This window comes from Esox lucius, chromosome 20, assembly GCF_011004845.1.
Source record: "Esox lucius isolate fEsoLuc1 chromosome 20, fEsoLuc1.pri, whole genome shotgun sequence".
NCBI classification, from domain to species: Eukaryota; Metazoa; Chordata; class Actinopteri; order Esociformes; family Esocidae; genus Esox; species Esox lucius.
Window position 1 is genome coordinate 15,266,447 of NC_047588.1, and position 22,433 is coordinate 15,288,879.

At 39.3% G+C, this 22,433-nt stretch overlaps 1 protein-coding gene across 2 annotated transcripts; it reads right to left on the reverse strand.

The window, feature by feature from the left end:
* Positions 1-3,598: 3,598 nt before the first annotated feature.
* On the reverse strand, positions 3,599-19,394 carry hormad1 (HORMA domain containing 1). Of its 2 annotated transcripts, none has more exons than XM_020040786.3 (15): positions 19,165-19,394; positions 18,793-18,871; positions 18,459-18,603; positions 18,290-18,353; positions 17,048-17,084; positions 16,861-16,881; positions 16,752-16,778; positions 16,551-16,618; positions 16,264-16,415; positions 13,063-13,220; positions 12,905-12,976; positions 12,653-12,710; positions 12,456-12,514; positions 5,053-5,112; positions 3,599-4,850 (listed from the first exon to the last, which is right to left on the reverse strand). In XM_020040786.3, the coding sequence occupies exons 2-15, from the start codon at positions 18,823-18,825 to the stop codon at positions 4,761-4,763; spliced, it is 1,044 nt and encodes a 347-aa protein (XP_019896345.2). In that variant the 5' UTR covers positions 18,826-18,871; positions 19,165-19,394; the 3' UTR covers positions 3,599-4,760. The 2 variants fall into 2 exon arrangements, with proteins under 2 accessions (XP_019896345.2, XP_010903869.2); XM_010905567.4 differs by having other exon boundaries at positions 3,601-4,850; positions 12,890-12,976.
* Positions 19,395-22,433: the final 3,039 nt, after the last annotated feature.

The following is a 22,433-nucleotide window of genomic DNA, read 5'->3' on the forward strand; positions in this document are numbered from 1 at the left end:
GCTCACTGGACGGGAGCAGGGAGCGAGACGAGTGAAGCGTCTGCCCTTGCATCCCGCTGAGATGAAAACCCTTCAGCCTGGAGAGGAGGAAACGCTACCAGCGCAGGAGTCAGCCTCCCCGGGCCTCGGCATGTGGGAGAGAAAAAGAATCAACCAGTCCAACTTTTCCCCCCCTCCAGCAGATAGTGTGTGAGAGCTGTCAAAGTGAGAACCTAGCGCTAAACTTCAGCTGCTCAGCTTAAGCAGTACGTGCACTGAACCTCCTGGACATATATAGCATGTCCAGTGGTTCACAGCTGTACATAGATGGCTTTCTTTCCAGACAGTATCAGGTAATTACTTTTTTTTATAGATAATAAATAAAATTATATTCCATTGTGATACATCTTTTTTTTAACAGTGGAGTTTCTACCCATTTTGTTTACATTTGTAGCATTGCTGTAAAATACAAATGTGTGTGTGTGCAGTTTGTGGCGGTTTGCCATCACACCTGCCAATATTTCATTTGACAAGCAGGGTGCGGTAACATTACTCAGCCTACACCATCTAGTGCCATATGTTCGTTAGCTCTGGTGCTGTTGTCGTGGCTCTATAAAACTGAAATAAGTGATGTTGCCCAAGTCATCGGACCATCAGCCTGCATTCTTTAGCCTGGCCTTGGTTCTGTAGGTACTGTAGTCAGTAGTTATTCATCATCCATAATGTTAATGATTACAGCATGTCGATAGTAAACCCAGGAGTTAAATGAGTTTGTGCACTCAGCTACGCCTCTGCTTGCAGTTCAAGGTCATTCCTTCGATCCTGACAGAGGGATGATTCTCGGCAATGTTAGAAGCACACACATCTTGTTCAAGGTCAAGTGTGCCACAATTTAGAAGAAATAGATCCATGAAACACTCCCTCTTGTGAGTGGTTAAAGTATGGGCTCAGACCTTGGCCAGGATAAAGTCAGCAGCCTCTTATATATTTTGTCATTTACTTGTATTTCAAGTTGGTCTCATCAGTCAGCCTCTTTACATTTCCAAGTCAGGTGGAATCTGATTGAATGTAAAGGTTTGCATTGATTTTAGTCACGCTTACTGACAAAATTAAGTTCAATGTTCAAAGAGATTTAAAAGGCTCCAGGTGACATATAGAGCATTTTTCATGCACCTGCTGACCAATGGATACCTTATTTCCTTAAAGCTGCTTGGTAAAACGCACCATGACCAAGTCTGCTTTTTCATAAGACTAATAGCATTGTGTTTGACCAAGCTGGACTGGCAGTTCGCGTGGCGAGAGGATACACTTGATTTGGAGTCAGTTAGCAGCTCATGCCTATCGTAATGGACAATGGTGAGGGCAAGTGTCTCTCCCTCCCTCCCCTTTTCTCCTGGCGTGTTTCCCCCTGAGACACGAGCCTGGCCGGGCACTCTGATGGCCAAGCGTGACATTTAAACCCCTGCCCTCCGGTGGCTTTGGGGGAGGGAGAGGTCCATCTGAGCACAGAAAAAAGGGGTACGAGGCAGAAGCTCTCCCCTCAATCTGCCCTCCTCCCCTCTCACCCTCGCAGAAATCCTGAGTGTCAGAGCTCACCCATTGTAAGTGTCCTGGACTGAAGAAAAGGCCTTCTGGTAAACAATCCAGCTGTCCACTCGGATCACAATGGATGCACATCCCATCGCTTTAAGCATCTGTTTCAAGTAGGTAGCACTACCGCTCAGCAACACTCAGCATATACACAGATTACATCTCAGTCCTCTCTTCCTAGAAACACATGCTACCACGGAATCTTACTGAACTTCTAATTCAAATCAAATAGGACTGAGCTCAGCTGATTTTGTTCCACCCAACAAAACTCTATTTACATTTCATTCATGCAACTTTGGAAATATATTTCCTTGAACTTGCAGTTACAAATAAACTGCAGTTGGAACTGAGCAAGTTATAGATAAGAAACATGCAAGTTCAAGGAAATATATTTCCAAAGTTGCATAGGTCTGCAGATACAGCAGCTCTTTATCAAGACCTGATTCTGAAGCTACTTATCGCCCCCACGTGGTCAACTGGAAAACTCTTCAAAACTGTAGATATGGTCTGGTGTTATGTATGTATTTCATGTTTTACAGTTATTTACATTTTAGGGGTATTCAATGTATATTTCTATATTTTCAAATAGTTTAATCATTGTATAAAATGTTTTACTCATATGGAAAAGTATTCTCCTTAGCTTGCTGTTAATTTTCATTCTTAGATAAGGACACTAGTGTGTTGTTATTTATTTTCCTTCTGATAGCCAAGGGTTAACGTAAACCACAAAGCTCTGCTGAAGCGCTAATCAGCTAGGAAACATTTGCTGCCCTTCTGGCAAGGTCAGAGGGGTGACAGTCTCTGGCTGGATGTCCAGTCCTCTCCTCATCTCTAAACACAAACCCCCTTGGGGGCCCACAGGCCCTGAAGGCATAATCACAACTCTCTGCATGCAGTCCCTCCATTCCGAGGCCCAGGGATAGGCCAGTCCAAATGTCTGTCAATCTGACAGGGCTTCCATCCTCACATGGACCACTTTGGCCAGCTCATATTGACTGAGACACGGCCCTTGTCTCTAGATAGGAAAAGAAATGGCCTCTGAAACCAGCTTTATGTTTGACCAGCTGATTGATCTGTTAACACCATATATTTGACATGTGTCCATGAATTTTATTTCAGAATTCATTTCAAGAGACGTGTACAGATATGATGTAGAGTGTAGTGTTTGGAAGATGGAATTGTTTAGAGGGAAAGGAAGTAGCATTGCAATTCAGATGTTGTTCAGTGAGGTTGGTGTGTTGCTTTTGATTCATTTGCATAATTTACCATGATAAAAGTAGACTAAAACAGTTTCAAACATTCTGTGGGTTTCCCTTAAGTACTACCCAGTTTACATACTGTATCCAGAAATTCAGCATTTAGATGAGAATGAGTAAATAAACCAAATCAACCAGCCTGTATGAACTACTTCCGGTTAGGTATTCTGTTATTTGGGTTTGTTTCCATACCGGTACCCTTCTTGGTGCTCGGTAGAACAATAGAGATAAAAGGGTCAGCGGTAGAACCTGGTGCAATAAATCACATTGAAAGTTTAGAAAACGGCTCTGTAATGGTGTAGCATACAATTAATCAACCTAATATTGTAACACAGATAAAACTCATGTGCAAATTACCCTGCAATAGAGCATGATGGGGAGTAAATATGGTTCCATGTAGAACCCCCTGCCTTCAAGGGAATCATCAAACATCTAAAAACAGGATGTCAAAGATTTTAAGCAGAACACTTCTCCTAACAAAGAACCTTTGTATCTAAAGGGTTCTTCATTAAAACCACCAAAAAAGCCTTTTTAAGTGTACACACTTAAGTGGCCACTTCCCAATTACTACAAAGCTGTAGATGGCAGAATATTTCAGAATGATAAAACCCACCCATTCATTGTACATTTAGATGAAAGAAGTGTTAGAATAATCAACCTACTGAAAACACAGGTCACCACAATAGAGTATAACACGACTGTAAAAAGACTTTCTTACTGTCATTCATTTAATTACTTATCAATATATAAAGAAGCCATGGGCTCTAACCATAAAAGAAACAGTTGAAGAACGCTGCCAGATTCTGAATGAGGTTAACTCTGATTCATTTCACAGCTCATAAACATTGTCAATTCACTGCTGTATAGCTATTGTTACAGGCGCAGTGGGCCTCACACTAGATTCTGCAGTTCATTCAGCTTTACAGTGGAACGTTATCTTCCATACCCATGGAAAAAAAACAACAATGAAATGAAGGCATTCTCCGATGCCGAAGATGAGCCCAGTGTTTAAATGCAGCCGATTTGATGGACTCTCTCCCCCCAGTGGGAGGGTGGTGAGTAGAGAGGGTCAGTCTGGATATGCATCACAAAGGCATCCTTCAGTATTGATCTGCTGTGATCTGCAGTCTATCAGCAAATGTCCCCCACTCTGGGAAAAACAACAGCAGATTAAAAACACAGTGTGCCCAGCCAGGGAGGAGGGTGCTGATGGTCCGTTATCGCAGACCAAAGGTCAGTGTACAAATATAATCTGTTTTCTTTTAACAGCTTCATTTAAATCACACCACGCTAGTTCCACATTTTGGCAGTCCTATTTTTTTAAGATTGGGCTATTATTTTAACATGATGATACAGTGTTGTGTAAATGTTTTGCCGCTTAGGAACAGTATCAGGTTTTTACAAACAGGAAACCAAAGCTCTTTAATGTAGAAATGTAGCACGAATCTGTTTCCATTTCCAACCACAAGACTAACAGGTGCATCCTTGTTTGCTGCTGGTGAGTTACATCTAAAGTTGTTACATCTGATGTTAAGCAATAAATGTAGAACCCTCTATTCTAAACTATACAAACTTAAATAAGAAAAAAAAAGTATTATTTATCATATAAAATATAAAAGCAGGGTGTTGTATAGTGATATTATAAAATGTGTAAAGTTTAACAAAGCAAATTGTAATCAGAAAAATATCAGTATCAAACCTTAAAGACAGTAACATCTTACATTGAATGTGACAACCGTGGAACCCAAAGTATAAACAAACAACAACAAAGAGGTGGTCTAAAAATACTGTCCAATATCCTGCCCATTGTAATAATTATGAGTGCATATTTCAATGTTGGCAGCGGACCTATAAATATAAGTGACAACACTGAAAAGGTGCAGAGATTTTGACAAGGCAAATGGGAGAAATCATATCCTGGTCTGGAGACAGAGTTCAGTAGCGTTCCTTGGGCTCACTGAATTTGCGTCTCTTTGGCAGAGAGGAAAGGATATCCTGACTGTGCGGGAACTCGAACGGAGATATCTACCAATCAGAGAGTGATAGACAATTCAATAACTAACGTACAGTGTAAACATGACTGACAAACAAATATTCTGCATCCATCTGGACAGGGATGGCCTGAATTATTGATATTGTAAAAAAAAAAATGTAGGTAAGAGAACTGTATTTAAATGACAATTTGCTAATTATTATCACTCCTGTGAATAAGACCCTGGGCTCTCACCATTTTCTCTTCAATGGAAAAGGGCTTTTTGCTGACGCTGTTCACCTCAGTCTCTCTCTCCTGCACACACACAGAACAAAGACAGTAAATCTCAGACTGCAGGGAGGTGCTGTCCAAGCTTGTCAGACACACAAGGAGTCGGCTGCAAAAAAAAAAAGTTTATATGAAATGCTACATTGATCGTAGCTACGTCTACCTTTGTGATCAGAGATGAATCCATACTGGCCAAAAAGAGTCCATCTCACGGGCGTGATAAAATTTGGTCTTGTTAGGGGTGTAACAGTATGCAGAAGTCACGACTTGGTACGATTTTGGTACAGCAGTAGACAGGCAAAACATAACATTTATTTTAATTTATTACGAAGCAATAAACCTTTCCCATTGCAACTGTAAAGCTGCACTAGGTAGGGGTTTTTCAGTAAAAAACGACAGCATTTTGCTCACCGATCAGAAAGCGGTTCCGCACCAATGCCTGACAGGGAATGAAGTTCCGAATAATAATAATAATAATATGTATTAGAATGTTAGTTTTGCACACAAAAAAAAGCGTGTGGTTAAAACTAGACTATGTTCATTCGGATCACAACGCGCAGTAACAGAACGTCCTGTACCGAACAGGACGAATACCTGTATCGGTACACCCCTAGGTCACGTCATTATATGCCACGATTGCACATCTTGAATGCCATTTAGAATTGCCAATTGTACCTGAACAACTGTTATCCCACTTGTAGCATACACTATACTTAATACTTGTAAATTTTCTGCCTCCCTCTATTTGCCTTAATTGCACATTTAGTTTCGCCATTTGACCTGCATTTGCCTTCATTGCACATGTAATATACATATACCTAATACTTGTAAATACTTGTAAATTTTCTACCCTCTTCTAATTGCACTTCTGGTTAGACGCTAACTGCATTTCATTGCACTGTACTTGTTCAATGACAATGAAGTTGAATCTAATCTACTATGTTGTCTGATTTCCTTATGTTTGTGCTAGCCACACTATTTTTATTTAACAGTGTTCAGCAGAATCTTAAATACCAGGAAATTGAAGCCATTATATTAAATGCATTACCAGACTGCGTCATTTGCGGCCTTTTTGCAGAGGTGGGGAGCCTTAATGAGACAGACGTCACTAAGGAGAGAGTAGATATTTAACTGTTTGTGATACAAACACGAGGTATACATCGATCGTATGGGGAGAGCCGGGGGAAGGCTCAGGCACAGTCTGGCACGGTCAGGTCAGTGAAGATTGTCTTGTCACATAGACAACGGCCTTGACCAAATGGTTGGAGCTAAAAACTCAAAAGCAACATCTGAACCAAGACTCTCTGGAACACTTGGATATTTTTAGTTTTCCTTGTCAGTCGCCCAGAGACCGTGCTATGAACCAGAAGCTAAGGAGTCAGTGGTAAATCAGTGCCATCAGGTGCACCTACGAATGAATTCCTTAAAAATGAATTGCTCAACAACACCTAAAGACTGATCTACATTGATAAGGGCAAGCGCAGTACGCTGTGGAAAAACGGTCAATGAGGGTAAAGAAAAATTCTTCCCAAAACAAGCAAATAAAATGAACATAACATTAGTTCATTCCACATTTTATGGAAACCGGATTGTGTATAATCTTTTCTGTACAATAACACTAAAGGCCCTTTCATTGTCATATAAAATGATTTTCCATTATTATTTCAGGAAAGCTAAATACATCCTACAACTCAATATCAGAATATAAAAAGATTATGCAAAACTGATCAAAAACAACTGCATATGTTAATGTTTTACTTATGGAATTTAGCACGTTGGACCTGCATGTATCAAACCAATTAAACCAACCCAACATAAGATTAGTCAAAGCGACGTCCTGCATGAGCTCCATAACGATGATGGCTAGGCGGTGCCTGTTTCCAAGCTGTCACCTTGGGGCAAATATTCATTCACATAGCCCACCGATATTCATTCACATAGCCCACCGATATTCATTCACATAGCCCACCATAGAAACACTATTGTTCAAACCTTTTATTGACAGTGAGAAACAGAGGGATGAAGGGTAGAGACGGTATTGAACTGGGGTCTCTTCAGGGGAATGCCTTGAAGCCAGGAGTGTTACTTCGGGACACATTGTGGAGGAATTCAAAATGAGGCCTTTTAAACATGAAGATAAAACTCCATGTCACTAATATGGCTTTGAAAACATAGACTGCTACTACTTTGTACGCACATGGAATCTACAGCCCAGACATCGCACTTATCAATAATTGCCAAGGCCATCCCATAAACCTTTTTCAACCTTCCATAGACTCCCTTGTCACTGGATTCTTAAGGCATGCCTAACTCCACAGTGCCCTCTTGTGGTTGACATTGAGTATTTCTCTGCTGACTGGAACTGTTCCTCCACTAAGACTGGCTGCCGTTATGCCTACCCTAAAAAACAAGGAATGGATCAGGCTAACCTTAAGAACTATTGGCCTATCTCCATCCTCCTTTTTTTTAGCTTAACTCACCATCTAGTGTCATATGACCAACCATAACCTATACAAACTTTCCAATTAGGATTCTGGACCAAGAACAGAAACTGCCCCAGTCAAAGTCATCAACAATCTCCTAATTAGTGATAACAGCGTCATTTTGACATTCCTATCCTCATGAACCCCATGGAAAAGCCCTTTTCATACTTGACCAGAAGCAGCTTGGATGCTCCAAATCCCCCAAGCCCATTAACAAAGGTGCGCCTCAAGGTTCCTTTTTTGGACCTCAGCTTTTCATTATTTTCTTGCTTCCTGGGCAAAATGATCTACTGCCACTGTCCCAACATCCACAGCTAGGTGAATCAAAGCCCCTTCATCAACTGTCTCAGCACTCAAAAATCTGGGTGACAAACTTCTCAACAGAGGTCTAATGACAACAACACTTTTGTGGTCTGTCTGTGGGTGAATTTCTTCATTTGCCATTTGCCTAGCTTGTATGTGACTATACTGCACCACACATAAACTATGTAAATACCCCAGAAACACTCAAAGATATTTTGGGGGAAAGATACCTTTCACTTTAAAAGCATCAATGGTGATTTATATTGCTGTGCTATTAATCACAAACAATTTGATCCAGCAATGTTGAATGTCTATTCTCTCAAGCCTGAGGCGAAGATTGGCAACTATGCAAATGTAGAACTTACATATAGTCACACTTGACTTAAGAGTATTTTAATGACCCCCAAACAAGCTTGTAAAACACTGTGGCCATTCACCAGCATGGATCCCAAAACACTAGAACTCCCCCCAACAGACCCCTAGAACTGACTATATTAACTCATTTGAAAACTACCACTCTAATACCACCTATTTGGGCTGGCCTTCCCACCAGCTTAGCTCAGCTCTTGATAAATTATCAAGCTTTTATATTTTAATTGTTGTTTGTTGATTTGATCCTCTTTGCAGTAATGTCTTGTGTTTAAAAAGAAATCCCTATATCTTTAAATCCCTATATGTTATTATTGTTATAAAATGAAGGCTTAAACCCAGGTAGAGCAATAGATATTATTATTAGGTCCAGCATGGAGCACATTTTACATGGGACATAACTGATACAACCAGCTCCAGTACCAGATGTACTAACTATCCCCATTGTTCATTTTTACATTAATTATACAAAGATTCTACAGCATTCCATTAGAACAGGACCAGGAGTAGCTCGAGTGCAGGCCCAATAGGGTTGCAAGTTGAGGTTAACTGACCAAAGTGGACCTGATAACGAGTCCACCCGTGCTTCCTTATGTACCCAATATGGAATATATGGAAAATCCCAAATTCCCAAAACACCCAGAGCTGAAGCCCTGGAAGCCCCGGCCTAACAACGCCACAGATTGGGACCCAAAAGGTTTCAATCCAATATTATGACATTTTCAGGGAACTTTTACAAACAAACTGTATTTGGCGCCAAAGTTTGAGAGTTACAGCACTGAGTTGCTACTTGTGGACACCAAATCTACAATTAAATGCCATGCCAATAGCCTCTATCAGAGAGAGCAACACACAATTGTAAACACCTGGACATTGGAACTGAGTGCCATGCTCAGATAAAACAAAAATATAGCTTTTTTGCCAAAACACCAGCGGTGGGACGAGAGTCCGGAAAAGGACGCATAAGCAGGATAGAACCACATAGCTAACGTAAAACATGGTATTGGAGCTGTGACGTTATAAATCTGTTTTCCTTGCACTGGTTCTGGGGCCCTTGTTACAGTTAACTGCATCATTAACTCCAAGTACAAAGGCTGAAATGTAGCCACAAGTGGATATTCAAGAAAAGTTAGCTAGCATATAGCAGGCATAAGCTTTTTCCTGATTCTATCTGTATGCATCTGCTTTGCAGTTCCAACTAATTAACTAGCATGGGGATATATTAGGAGATTAGGTGGTGATTATTGTACGGTTATTTTAATTTTGTGATTCAGACCTTTGCCATTCACACTAAGAACGTGTTATTCTCCCTGCACCGTAACTGATGATAGTGTAATTGTTTTAGTACCAGTGGAATACTTTTTTTGTGCCCAAAGACCATTTTATAAAAAATAAATAAATAAATAATGTATACAGAGAGCTTATATGAACCTTTTACCTGTTTTGTTAATTTTCTATAGCCTCTTTTGCCTGTGACAGTGTTAGGGCAAATTCACTGGGGAAGCGAAGGCCGGAAAAAAATCCATATTCCTACCACTACGTCAGGACTTGGCTGGGGGCCTCTAGGCATCTTTATGCATCTGGGTGTCACAGTCAGGGCCTTACTGCAGAGGTGCCTCTAGGCATCTCTGCGCTCAACCTTTTGATTGTCCCCAATTAGAGACAGCTGTCTAATTAAGTTGCCTTTGTGGTTCGTTGTTTGCATTGTGCGCTTCAGTTCATTTTGATTGTTGTTTTGAGTAAAGTCACTCAAATAAAAGAAATGACTTCCTGCTCTGCGCCTCGTGTTCTACCTACCCTAAACCGTGACACATTACTGTATGGCAGAGACTTGAAAACAATAACCACACACACAAGTTGTAGACTATATATTCCTTTCCATGTTTCAAAACTACCACTGGAGGAAAAAAGCAAAGGCCTGCCTCTGCTATTCCAGCCCCATTTCAACATAAATCACCTATCAACTGCAGTTCAGAGAGCAAAAAAATATTACAACAGCAACCCTGCCGTGATAACTTGATAGACCAGCACATCAGCTGTGGAGCTCAAACGGTTGCTTGCTCGGTCTTGTAATGGAAAGCGTTGCAGTAGCTGTGTAGCCGGCTGATTGTTTCCTCGCATTTCTTACAATTTCATTCAAAAATGGAAAATGCCATTGCTAACTAAACTAATTGTCCGTTTTGTTTCGACTGTCACACTAAGGTGTCTGCCTGCAAATATTTTGCTTGTGCAGCAACAAGCTGTCACTTTCATTAGCTAGCCAAGCAGTAATGTTTGTGCTTCGAAGAAGACGCTGTTGCTTGATCGTGATGATGTCCTGCATCTGCCAAAAGATGTATGCCACATAGTTCCCCTTATAATTTATAAAAACTCTTGAGATTTGCCTTGTGCTCACTTTATTACGATCACATTACGGACCTAATTTGACTGCTGGCTCAATTTCGTTGCAATATATTGTTTTATGCAAACTTCGTTCTTTCTACTGATTGTTAATGGGAGAAAACAAATTATATTATTCCAAGTTACATTAATGTGTTGTCAAATTAAAGAAGAGTATGTGCTCTTTAAAACAAAGTTAACTCATAATTGTAATTTGGTTTTGGTTTTTGTGCTATGTCTGTTCATTTGAAATGTGTGAGAAAATAGGATTTATTTTGAGAATTTTCAGTAATCAACAGCAGTATTCTAGAATTATATTGGGGTCTAAAGGGTTACATTTAGAAGTTCTAAGTCATTTCAAATTGAGTGGTTCTTTCTTTTTTAGGGGTTGCTCATGAGTATTGACTCTTGTTGTGATATCGTGATGAATAATGATATATTGAATCGTAACATCCGTAACATATGTATCGTGATGTATATGGTATCGCAAGGTACTTGCCAATACCCAACCCTACTACCGGTCAAAGGTTTTCAAACACCCCCATTTTTTGTTTTATAAAAATGTCCAGTGAATAAACCGAACTGGTACAAAGGTAAGTAATAAACTGCCAGAGGTTAAAAAGTTTATACTTATCAAAGTAAGCAAGTCTCAGTTTCAACTATGAAGAAAAGACTTCAAGCTGCAGGTTTCACAGGTTGAGTGGCAGTACGAAAACATTGCTAAGAAAATAGGAAAAGAAAAAGGAAAATAGGAATGAGAGGCTTGCCTGGGTCATGAAGCACTGCCAGTTGACTACTGAAGACTGGAAGAAGGTGTTATGGAACAATGAATAAAAAAAAAAATTATTCGGTTTGTTGCGTCAGGTTTTATTACGCCGTTAAGTAGGCGAAAGGATGGTTCCTCAGTGTGTGACACCAACTGTGTAACATGGAGGAGGAAGCATAATGATCTGGGAATCTTTTGCTGAATCCAGAGTCGTCGGCTTGCACAGAGTGAGTAGCACCCTGAACCAAAACGGCTACAACAGCTTTTTTTCAGTACCATGGAATACCCTCTGTTGTACACCTATTTAGTCAGGGTTTCATCCAAAAAAAACAAATGACCCAAAACGTCATGTCCAGGCTATGTCAGAACTACCTACCTTCAAGTATTGGGAAGAACTTTCCGAACAATCTTTGATTTCCACTGTAGACAGCATGTGTAGATAGGGTGCTTATATATGCAAAAGGTGGCTACTTCAATGAGTAAAAATGTTGATTACATTATGTTAAACAATTATTCTGTGTTTTCTTTTTTGTCTCCAACTGTTTGTTTTATCTATGCTTTGAAAGTATCCTAAACACATTAAACCTGGGGAATTTTATTAAAAACTGGAAAAACTTCAGTGTTCAAAAACCTTTGACCAGTAGTGTGTGTGTGTGTGTGTGTGTGTGTGTGTGTGTATATATATATATATATATATATATATATATATATTTTGATGTGATGTGTTGATGTGTCCAAACAGACTTCCCTTGGGTGGTCTTTTCGAATGTAAAGAACTTCCCACAGTTCAACTCAGCTCAAAGCTAACTGGCAAATTCTTTAATATTTGTTCATATGAAGAGAGAAAATGCAAACAGGCTTGATTATTCATCTTCATGCGTGAATTTGTTTTGGCACATTTTTATCGAGGATGCCAATCATTTGATGGGTAATAAAAGTTTTAAAAAAGCAATTACTCATACATTACATTAAGTTATTTTTTGGTAACAGGGTGCTAATCCTATTCAAGAATGGGCATGTCTTTGCATCTTAGTAGTGATTATGTAAAAAGTAAAGTAAGGCGTAATTACCTGAGAGGTATCTGTGATCTCCTCAAACACTATCTTCTCCTGGAAGTTCACCTGGACCTCTTTTAGCGTCATCATAAATTATGAAAGCAAATTAACAAAACCATGGATTTTTAGAATACATTTGCCCAAACAAAGGAAATAGCACTGTTGGTTTCATGTTCAGTGCAAACTGTTTACAGAAAGATATGAGGTCTTACGTGAATTGTCCAAGTAAAGGTTGTTGTTTGGATTTTCCATGTCTTTATTCATGCAAATCTAAAAGTCCGAAAACCATTGAAAATGTTCTTACATCACAATCCATGGACATTGACTGCAAATTGTTTTTATTAAAACTATAGTTTAACCCATAGCATCAAATGTGGATGAACTTTGGGTTAAAATGTCATCACGCCCCGTCAAAAATAGTTCATGTTTATGGAAACCTCAGATTTTACCTGCTGACTGCTAACCTTGGTCACTGCCCTCTCCTCCATTTTCATCACCCACTTGTCCCTCACACACACAGGCCGCTGGTCTTCTACCTACAGAGAGAAGTGGACACTCAATTTTACCTCACCCACTACTAGATATTGCTCTGATTCTGGTTTTTTCTCCCATCATACTGTACCTGCTCCAACCTCTCTTTCTCTGTAGTCAAATCCACCTTCAGGGTGTGGAAAGGAGTGACCACTTCACCCATAGTAAGGTAGACAGGTTCATTCTTAAACTGCATGCCATCATTGTCCCCCTCTTTGAAGCCTGGGGGCTGATAATCCTGCGGAGTAACTACATACACACACAGGCAAGTATGAATCACATTGCATTTAACTGTTTTTTAAAAACACTTGTTTGTACCCTATGAAAGTGACTGCTTCACTTTTATTTATATAGTTCTAAAAAAAATAGGGTCCATAAACATTAGTGCTATTCCCTGACAATGTTTCCTAACCTCAATGTTTTATAAACTCCTGCTTGTCATAGTCAATATACAGGCAGGCTGCCTCTGACTGGGGAGAAAAACAGATTTTCCTGAGCTACAGCCAGATGCAGAGCCATATTCATTTTCCAAATCTACAAAGGGTACCTATAGCCTCTTTTGCCTGTGACAGTGTTAGGGGCAAATTCACTGGGGAAGCGAAGGCCGGAAAAAAATCCATATTCCTACCACTACGTCAGGACTTGGCTGGGGGCCTCTAGGCATCTTTATGCATCTGGGTGTCACAGTCAGGGCCTTACTGCAGAGGTGCCTCTAGGCATCTCTGCGCTCAACCTTTTGATGGTCCCCAATTAGAGACAGCTGCCTAATTAAGTTGCCTTTGAGGTTCGTTGTTTGCATTGTGTGCTTCAGTTCATGGAGTACCTTGCCTTTTGATTGTTGTTTTGAGGAAAGTCACTCAAATAAAAGAAATGTCTTCCTGCATATTCATTTTCCAAATCTAAAAAGGGTACCTGAAAGGACACGCTGGACATTTGATAATATTGCCAAGGATGTCTTTTAACTGCCAGAATTCTGCCTAATATAACCAGAAATACAGTTGTGCTCATAAATTTGCACACCCTGGCAGAAAATGTGATAATTTGGCATTGATTTTGAAAATATGACTGATCATGCAAAAACAATATTATTTAAGGATAGTGATTATATGAAGTATTTATTATAACATGGTTGGATGGCTCTTTTTTATATCATAATGATAACAGAAATCACCCAAATGGCCCTGATCAAAAGTTTACATACCCTTGAATGTTTGGCCTTGTTACAGACACACAAGGTGACACACACACATGTGAAAATGGCAATTAAAGGTGAATTTCACACCCCTGTGGCTTTTTAAATTGCCATTAGTGCCTGTGTATAAATAGTCATTGAGTTTGTTAGCTCTCACATGGATGCACTGAGCAGGCTAGATATTAAGCCATGGGGAGCAAAAAAGAACTGTCGAAAGACCTGCGTAACAAGGTAATAGAACTTCATAAAGATGGAAAATGATATAAAAAGATTTCCAAAGCCTTACAAATGTCAGTCAGTACTTTTCAATAACTTATTGAAAAACCCACAGGTAACCTCAAGAGAAATACAAGCTGCTCTGGAAAATTATGGTGTGGTTGTTTCAAGGAGCACAATACAACAATACTTGAACACAAATGAGCTACATGGTCGAGTAGCCAGAAAGAAGCCTTTACTGCGCCAATGCCACAAAAAAGCCTGGTTACAATATGCCTGACAACACCTTGACACACCTCATAGTTTCTGGCACACTGTAATTTGGAGTGACTTGACCAAGATAGAGCTTTATGGTCACAACCATAAGCGCTGTGTTTGGAGAGGGGTCAACAAGGCCTATAGTGAACCCAATATCATCCCCACTGTGAAGCATGGTGGTGGCTTTACTGAAGTTTTGGGGGGCATGTGAGCTCTAAAGGCATGGGGAATCTTGTGAAAATTGATGGCAAGATGAATCCAGCATGTTATCAGAAAATACTGCCAGACAATTTGCATTCTTCTGCACGAAAGCTGAGCATGGGACGTTCTTGGGACTTTCCAGCACGACAATGACCCTAAGCACAAGGCCAAGTTGAAACTCCATTGGTTACAGCAGAAAAAGGTGAAGGTTCTGGAGTGGCCATCACAGTCTCCTGACCTTAATATCATTGAGCCACCCTGGGGAGATCTCAAACGTGATGTTCATGCAAGATGAGCCAAGACTTTGCATGACCTGGAGGCATTATGCCAAGACTCATGGACAAATATTACAAAAGACTGCACGCTGTCATTAATGCTAAAGGGTGCAATACACAGTATTAAGAACTAGTTTTATGCAGACTTTTGAACAGGGGTCAGATCATTTTATTCTTTGTTGCCATGTTTTATTTTATCATTCTGTTATGACCTACAGTTGAAAGTGAATCCCATAATAAATAAAATACATGTTTTGCCTGCTCACTTATGTTCTTTACAAATGCTACATATTTTACCAATTATGTAAACTTTTGAGCACAACTGTATATCATTTTCTGCACAACGTGTGCCCCCAAATGTACTTTCATCAGCACAAAATGTAACTTTTCTTAGGTCGAATTAAGTTCACAGAAATAGAACAGGGCAAAGTAGACAGCATTTATGTGCATCCACCAAAAGACACCAGTTACAGTTTAGAAAATGTTGGGTATTATTGGAAACTGCCAATTATGGTTTTGAGAACAGAGACCGACTGCAATGTTATGATTTTAAACAATAATTATGAAATAACCAGCTGTAATTTTTTCAAGAAACCAGCTGGTGCTTTTTGTGCTGCAGGACAATGACAAACTTGTCTATACAGGCTAGTACTAATGTTCATCTTACCACTGCCATTTGAGATGTTGAAGGCGATTGTGCAACATTTTCAAAATAAGAAAGTTACCTGTTTCATTGGAAGGCTTCAAAAAGAAATTCCTCATTAATTCAACCATGTTCTTTTACCGGAAGAGGAACAACAGGCTAGTGCAACACTTGTCAATTAACATGGCTGGAAACCAAAACATATTTTCAAGGTATTCCAGTGATTTATTTTCTGAACTCCAATTTCAACTGCATCAAGCACTCAGCGTGGACTTAGAAGTACTCTTTATGAATAACCTACCATTGTCTTTTTAAGCCTGAGATATTTTTATAAATAAACATATGGTATAAGTAAATAAATTGTGTTTTAAAAATCTATTTGATAATCTTTAAGTTAATTCAAGACTTGGGACATAACCCCAGAAGTATGATGTAAGGATGCTGTCATTTGCACAGAGATTGCATCTCATCATTCTTTTAGTAAACACTTCATCATTGTGTTTTTACCATCATCGTAGTAGGAGAGTTTCATATTGAGACAGACGTTGTCTGGCAGGGGACCCAGGTTCTGCATCAATGTGTAGAGTTTACGCACCAGTAAGATACTGGCCTTTTTTGTGTTGGTGCAAGCCAAATTTGTCACATTCTGGCTATTGTTGCTAAGAAAAAAAAAAGAGAAACAAAAATCAAAATAATATACAAACTCAAATAAACATTAACACTAAGTTTCTCTCTTCAGTGTTTCCTAATTAAATGGTGCCATGTTATCATTAGACTTTTTTACAAAACAATACCTTTCAAAGTCAATTTTGGGTCCCTTTTTAGTGTACTGGATTTTGAACTGGTAGCATTCAGTAACATTCTGCAAATTACAAAAACAAATTATTAAACAATGAGAACATTATATATTCATGAAGTTACATTTGAATCTTAATGAAATAAAAAAAGCAGTACTTATAGAAAAAATAACATGGGTTTAAATAGTTGTCAATTACCTTAGGATTCTCTGAGTCTGTGTATATCTAGAAAGTGTCAGAAGAAGGCTCACTTTACCAAAAAGAAATATGTTGTATAAACTTAAATATTTGAAAGAGATATACTTACAGACAGAACAACTGTCCGCAACTGTCGGAATAGAAGACATTTAAATACTGAATGTAAAAAATATATATTATCGTGAAGTACACACAGACAATGAATAAAAACAAAGGTAATGAAAAATAAAAACAAATTAGCTTGTGTATGAAAGTTAAAACACATTATACCATCCAAACAAAAAGAAGTGTCTCACATATTTTCTCTGAAGAGCATCAAAGCATCCCTGCATCCTAAGAGGTGTAAAATTGTCTTAATTAGTGAAAACAATGAATAAACAACAAAACCAGGATTAAAATAAAGTATTAAAACACAGAGGGAAAACCATCACAACTCTACAGTGGCTCCTAAATATTTTGCTGTGCAATCAGGAACTTTATTTAGGAGCATACTTGTGCTCCTGAATATCTTTGGATAATCCTACATTTTCCCCCAAAATACTGGAACTTCCCAACAAGGTTTGGGGGTGTTCACTGAATGGGGGAATAAAAGGGATGTAAAATCTTGCTCAAATCCCAAAACACACAAATGGATACAGAGAGCCAGGCCGGTTGGGGGACAGGCAGACTGGTGCTATCTGCATTTTCTAAGCTGAAGTGACCACAGTGCACCTCACATAATTCTGTCCAATACCAAGGAATCGTACCGTATCTTAAACCGTGCCCAAAGTCAGGGGTGCAAAATATGTCTTGTCTGATGCCTGGCGATACATTATTATAGGGGCAGTTCATTTGCTCCAACAATGAATCAAGTACAGCTAAGCAAAAGAATAGCTCATAGAAAATATTTAATTGAATTCACCTATAACGCCTGCTTCCCAGGAGTTTCACTCACTGTGTTAGATTTTTAAGGATATGTGATTGAAATGTTTCGATGTTTAACTACCTGGTCATAAAGGAAATGCGTCAGCATGTACCACTTTGTAAATGCAATAATTTTCATACAAAAGATGAAAATCTCTCCTCATAAACTAATAGCAATTATACAAGAAAGATTCAGGTATATTGTATTACCAATGCATGGGGCATACCAGCCTATGCTTCTCTCTTGCACTTTTTGTTGCTATAAGATGGGAGTCTTCTCAGAAGTAGGATACAGCAATGATAGTCTCAGTTAAAATAATACTGTAATCCTATTGATCCAACGCCTTCTCCCTCATTTGTAGCATAGAAACCTGTTTGTTATTGACCTCACCTGTGTTCCTCATTACTGTCACTATTTAAGTTCCTCCTTTCCTCGTGTACATGTTGGTCATTATTTGGATTTTGTTCCTTATGTAGAGTTGTTCTGTTCAGTTTTACTTTTGTAATGTCTTAATTTATTATTTTAAGTCTTCTGTTCTCCCAGGTCTGGAAGTCAACTCCCAGCCAATCAAAGCTTGACACTGGAAGTTGAGTGGCGAGAAGTCAAATAATCAGTCCACTACAAGTATACTTACCATTGTACAATCTGTCTGGCACCTGGGCAGGTGCGCTCCTCCCTGAGGATCATAACTTTCTGCTCTGTGGCACAGGGAGAGAGAAGAATTAGCTACTTTTTGACTTCTTACTTAACATAACTGGATAACATAAAGACTAGGTTAAAAAGAAAACATGGAATTGGTTTACCTTCAATATATTTGCTCCCATAAGCTTTTTCTGGAAAAAGACCCCTAAGGTAGGTGATGCTGGAGACTGCAATGGCCAGCAGTTTCTTCACAACAATCACAGACTGCTCCTCCGTTGAAACAACATTTGGCAGCAATTGGGTGCCCTGTAAAATATTACAAAGACATGACGTCCTCATGCCACGGCAATTTCTGTTTGAATAAATCGCAGTGCAACTGTAGTTTTTGATAGAACATGTGTGTCAAAAGTTTGCTACGGTGGCTGTTTAATTTTATAAATACAAAACAAAGCAATGAAGGTAACGCAAACCAAGTTGGTTAGCCAGATGTTTTACCTGACCAACTCGCACACGTTGTTCAAAAGCCATGGCTGTGGTACTGAAATAGTTGATAACCGATCTATAGTTGTCCAATCTATAAAAAAGGATTCAAAACAGAAGTGAAGTCATGTTACTTAACTAAGATGTGCTCCAGTGTGTAGGCAGCTACCGCTAGTAGAAAATGTGTCCAAACCTCTGACCAGTACTGTAGCTAGCCAGTTACATTCCTTAGACAAGACTGGCTAGTACTGGTACTACTGAGGACTACCCAACTGGTACGAGTATTTGAGCAACATATAGGAAAATTCATACCAAGCAAGCTACTAACTAAACGTCTATAAAAGAGAGCAGTCCAATGCCACATAATAACCAAAGACATAAACTTACCAAGAACAGACTCGAACGCGATTAACTTTCGCCAGAGGCAACAATTTATTTTATTTTCTGAAGCTTTAGCAAGCTAGTTGGCGCCAAATAGCCTCTCATTCACACACAAGTGGTGAAATCGCTTGCGGTTTCGCTAGTGACAACCGGAGGCACCTGAAATTGTCCCGCCTTTGCTGTTTTGACCAATCAGTTACTAAAGCTGGGAAAAGTTGTCTATTGCACTCAAAAAACGCGGGCCCAATATAAACAAAACAGTGTAGTAATCTCCGTTCGTTAAAATTAAACTAAAATAAATCGCAGGGGATTTGAGCGTATTTCTCTTCTATATTTTTATAATTCTCACTACGTAGTTGAAGTGTGCTATGCCACCATTCATAAGCATTTTACACCCATGTACCTATAATATTAAATAATACTACCAATTGCTGCTATAGTTTACTTATGTTACTGCCATATCTTTTTTTGAATGGGTACACAGTGGCGGTGTCATGTCACCCCAGTTATGGTTGCAATCAACGGTACAGGTACAGAAACGTGTCCTTTAACTATTTATCCACCAGGCCTCTGTGAAAGTTGAAACCACAGTTTCCCACCGTTTGTGTACCCAAACGGATGGAGAAACATGACACATTCTGTAGTACTGGCATATCTGAAACACACACAAAAAGGTGGAAATAATAAGTCAATGTTGTTTACAGTAACATTATTCCCAATTGTGATTTACTTAAACGTATATAGGACTACTAGAAAATTATCTTACCATTCTCTTTTTTGTGCGCGATGACGCGAATCCCTCTTATCAGTCATCTCATGGTCAATCTCCATGATAACTCATAAAATCTGTTCACTTTATTTGTGTTTAACTAGCATTTCGGGGATTTTTCCGCTTTGCTACTACTGCTCGTCTCTTTTCCACTGTTTTCTCAATGGCCACATTTGCAAACCAATAAATCATGACCAACCCAACTCTCCCCGGTTGCTGTGGTGTTGCAGTGTCGCATAAATAATAAAGATGCTTGTCTGTCGCTTGGTATAGCATATGGTGCATACGTCAGCGGACTAATTAGCCTAATTTTCACATGTCTTTAGACAGCAGTGGAAACGCACACAACAATGGACTGAAGGAACCTTTTAGTTCCTTGAATAGCAATTCCTGGGACTCAAAGTTCCGTGTACTTTTTGGTGGAAACGCGGCTTAAAATGCACTAAAACACAAAGCAGTGATCAATAGGGACAATTTAATGGAACTAACAACAGGATGTGGAAAATAACAAATAAAAATGTTGTATGCTTTATGCAAATGAATTACATTTCAGAAACAAAAACAAACATCAAGTAACCCAAAAGCACATGGGAAAATGTGTTATGGTCTGATGAAACCAAGGTTGAACTTTTTGGCCATAATTCCAAAAGGTATTTTTGCAACAAAAACAACACTGCACATCACCCAAAGAACACCATCACCACAGTGAAGCATGGTGGTGGGAGCATCATGCTTTGGGGCTGTTTTTCTTCAGCTGGAACAGGGGCCTTAGTCAGGGTGGAGGGAATTATGAACAGTTCCAAATACCAGGCAATTTTGGCACAACATCTTCAGGCGTCCCTTAGAAAGATGAAGAGGAAGTTCACCTTTCAGCACGACAACGACCCAAAGCATACATCCAAATCCACAAAAGCATGGCTTCACCAGAAGAATATTAACATTTCGGAATGGCCCAGCCAGATCCCAGACCTGAATCCAATTGAACATCTTTGGGGTGAGCTGAAGAGGGCTGTGCACAGGAGATGTCCTCGCAATCTGACTTTGGAGCGTTTTTGTAAAGAAGAGTGGGCAAATATTGCCACATCAAGATGTGCCATGCTAATAGAGTGCTGTAACAAAATCAAAAGGTGTTTCAACAAAGTATTAGTTTAAGGTTGTGCACACTCATGCAACCAGGTTATTGTGAGTTTTTTATTTTTCCCCCACAAAGATTTCAGTGTGTTTTTCAATTGAATTGTTCACGTTATAGATCGCATTAAAGGTGGAAAAAGTTCTGACATGATTTATCTTTGTCTCATTCTTTTACATCACAAGAACCTGGCATTTTAACAAAAAATTTTTTAATAAATAATAATAACCACAAAAAAATAGCCCCTGATCTATACATCTGTAATTCCGATCATGCATTAAAGCCCTCAAAAATATGATATTGTTGATAAAAAAACGCTCATGTTTTAAGTCCTCTATGTGTCATTCAAGCAACAGATCTACTTTGCATTTTGTGTGAGCCTGCTGAGAGTGGGTGCACTGGTTACAGGGCTGATTGTTGTTGGCATCTGATTCTGGGAGCTAATTCTTTAGAATCATTATTCTAAGAGCAATATAAGAAGTGCAGCTGAAGAGTAGGGCAATCGAAATCATGTTGAAATCGCATTTTGAATATGTGCGATTTCTAAAGCGCAGAAAGCTGTGGTTGGGCCTTTTTATTACTATCAATCAAAATAATAATCTTTACTGGTGTTTAATCTTCACTATAATCGTATTTGTATACAATTTATTAGGAGTTGTTTATAGAATCCGTTTGCCTACTTAAAAATAATAATTCAGATGATTAGTATAAAGGTTGGGGTCTGGCAAGCGAACGGCAACACATCTACAAGCGGTCGTACCTATGACGACTGCGCCCTCTGCTGCCTCTCCTACCCCTGCAGCAGGCAGGCTCCAGCAGTCAACGTCACCAGTCTTCTAACACCACCGCCCATCACACTCATTCATTTCACCTGTTGTCTTGTTTAGCGCACCCGGTCCTCATTCTAATCATTCCTCCCAGTATATATGTTCCCTCTGCTTCCCCTGTTGTGTGTTATTGTCTCCCCTACCAAGAGCATTGTTAGGCTACGCCATTATTACTACTATTCAAATACAGTTAACTTGGATGACTTCGGATTCCTGCTCCTCATTCATACTCGAGCCTGACAGTACCACACATCTTCCTCTACTTTTAGCTATTTTAAAACAATACATTTTTAGAAATCAAATGCTCAGCTGTATGTCTCAAATTGTCAATCAAACTATACAATACATTAATGAAAGTAATAACTAATGAAAGTAATAAGCCTAGCCACAACCGAATAAAGCAACAACACGCGCAGGGAAATTTTATTAACTGTGCAGGCACTCTGAACAGCAAATTCTAATCAGTCAGAAACCTTGCAGATGCGATGTCGAGCCTACTGCAATAGGATAGTGGGGAGCAGGGAGTGCTGTTACCAAGGGCATAGTAGCC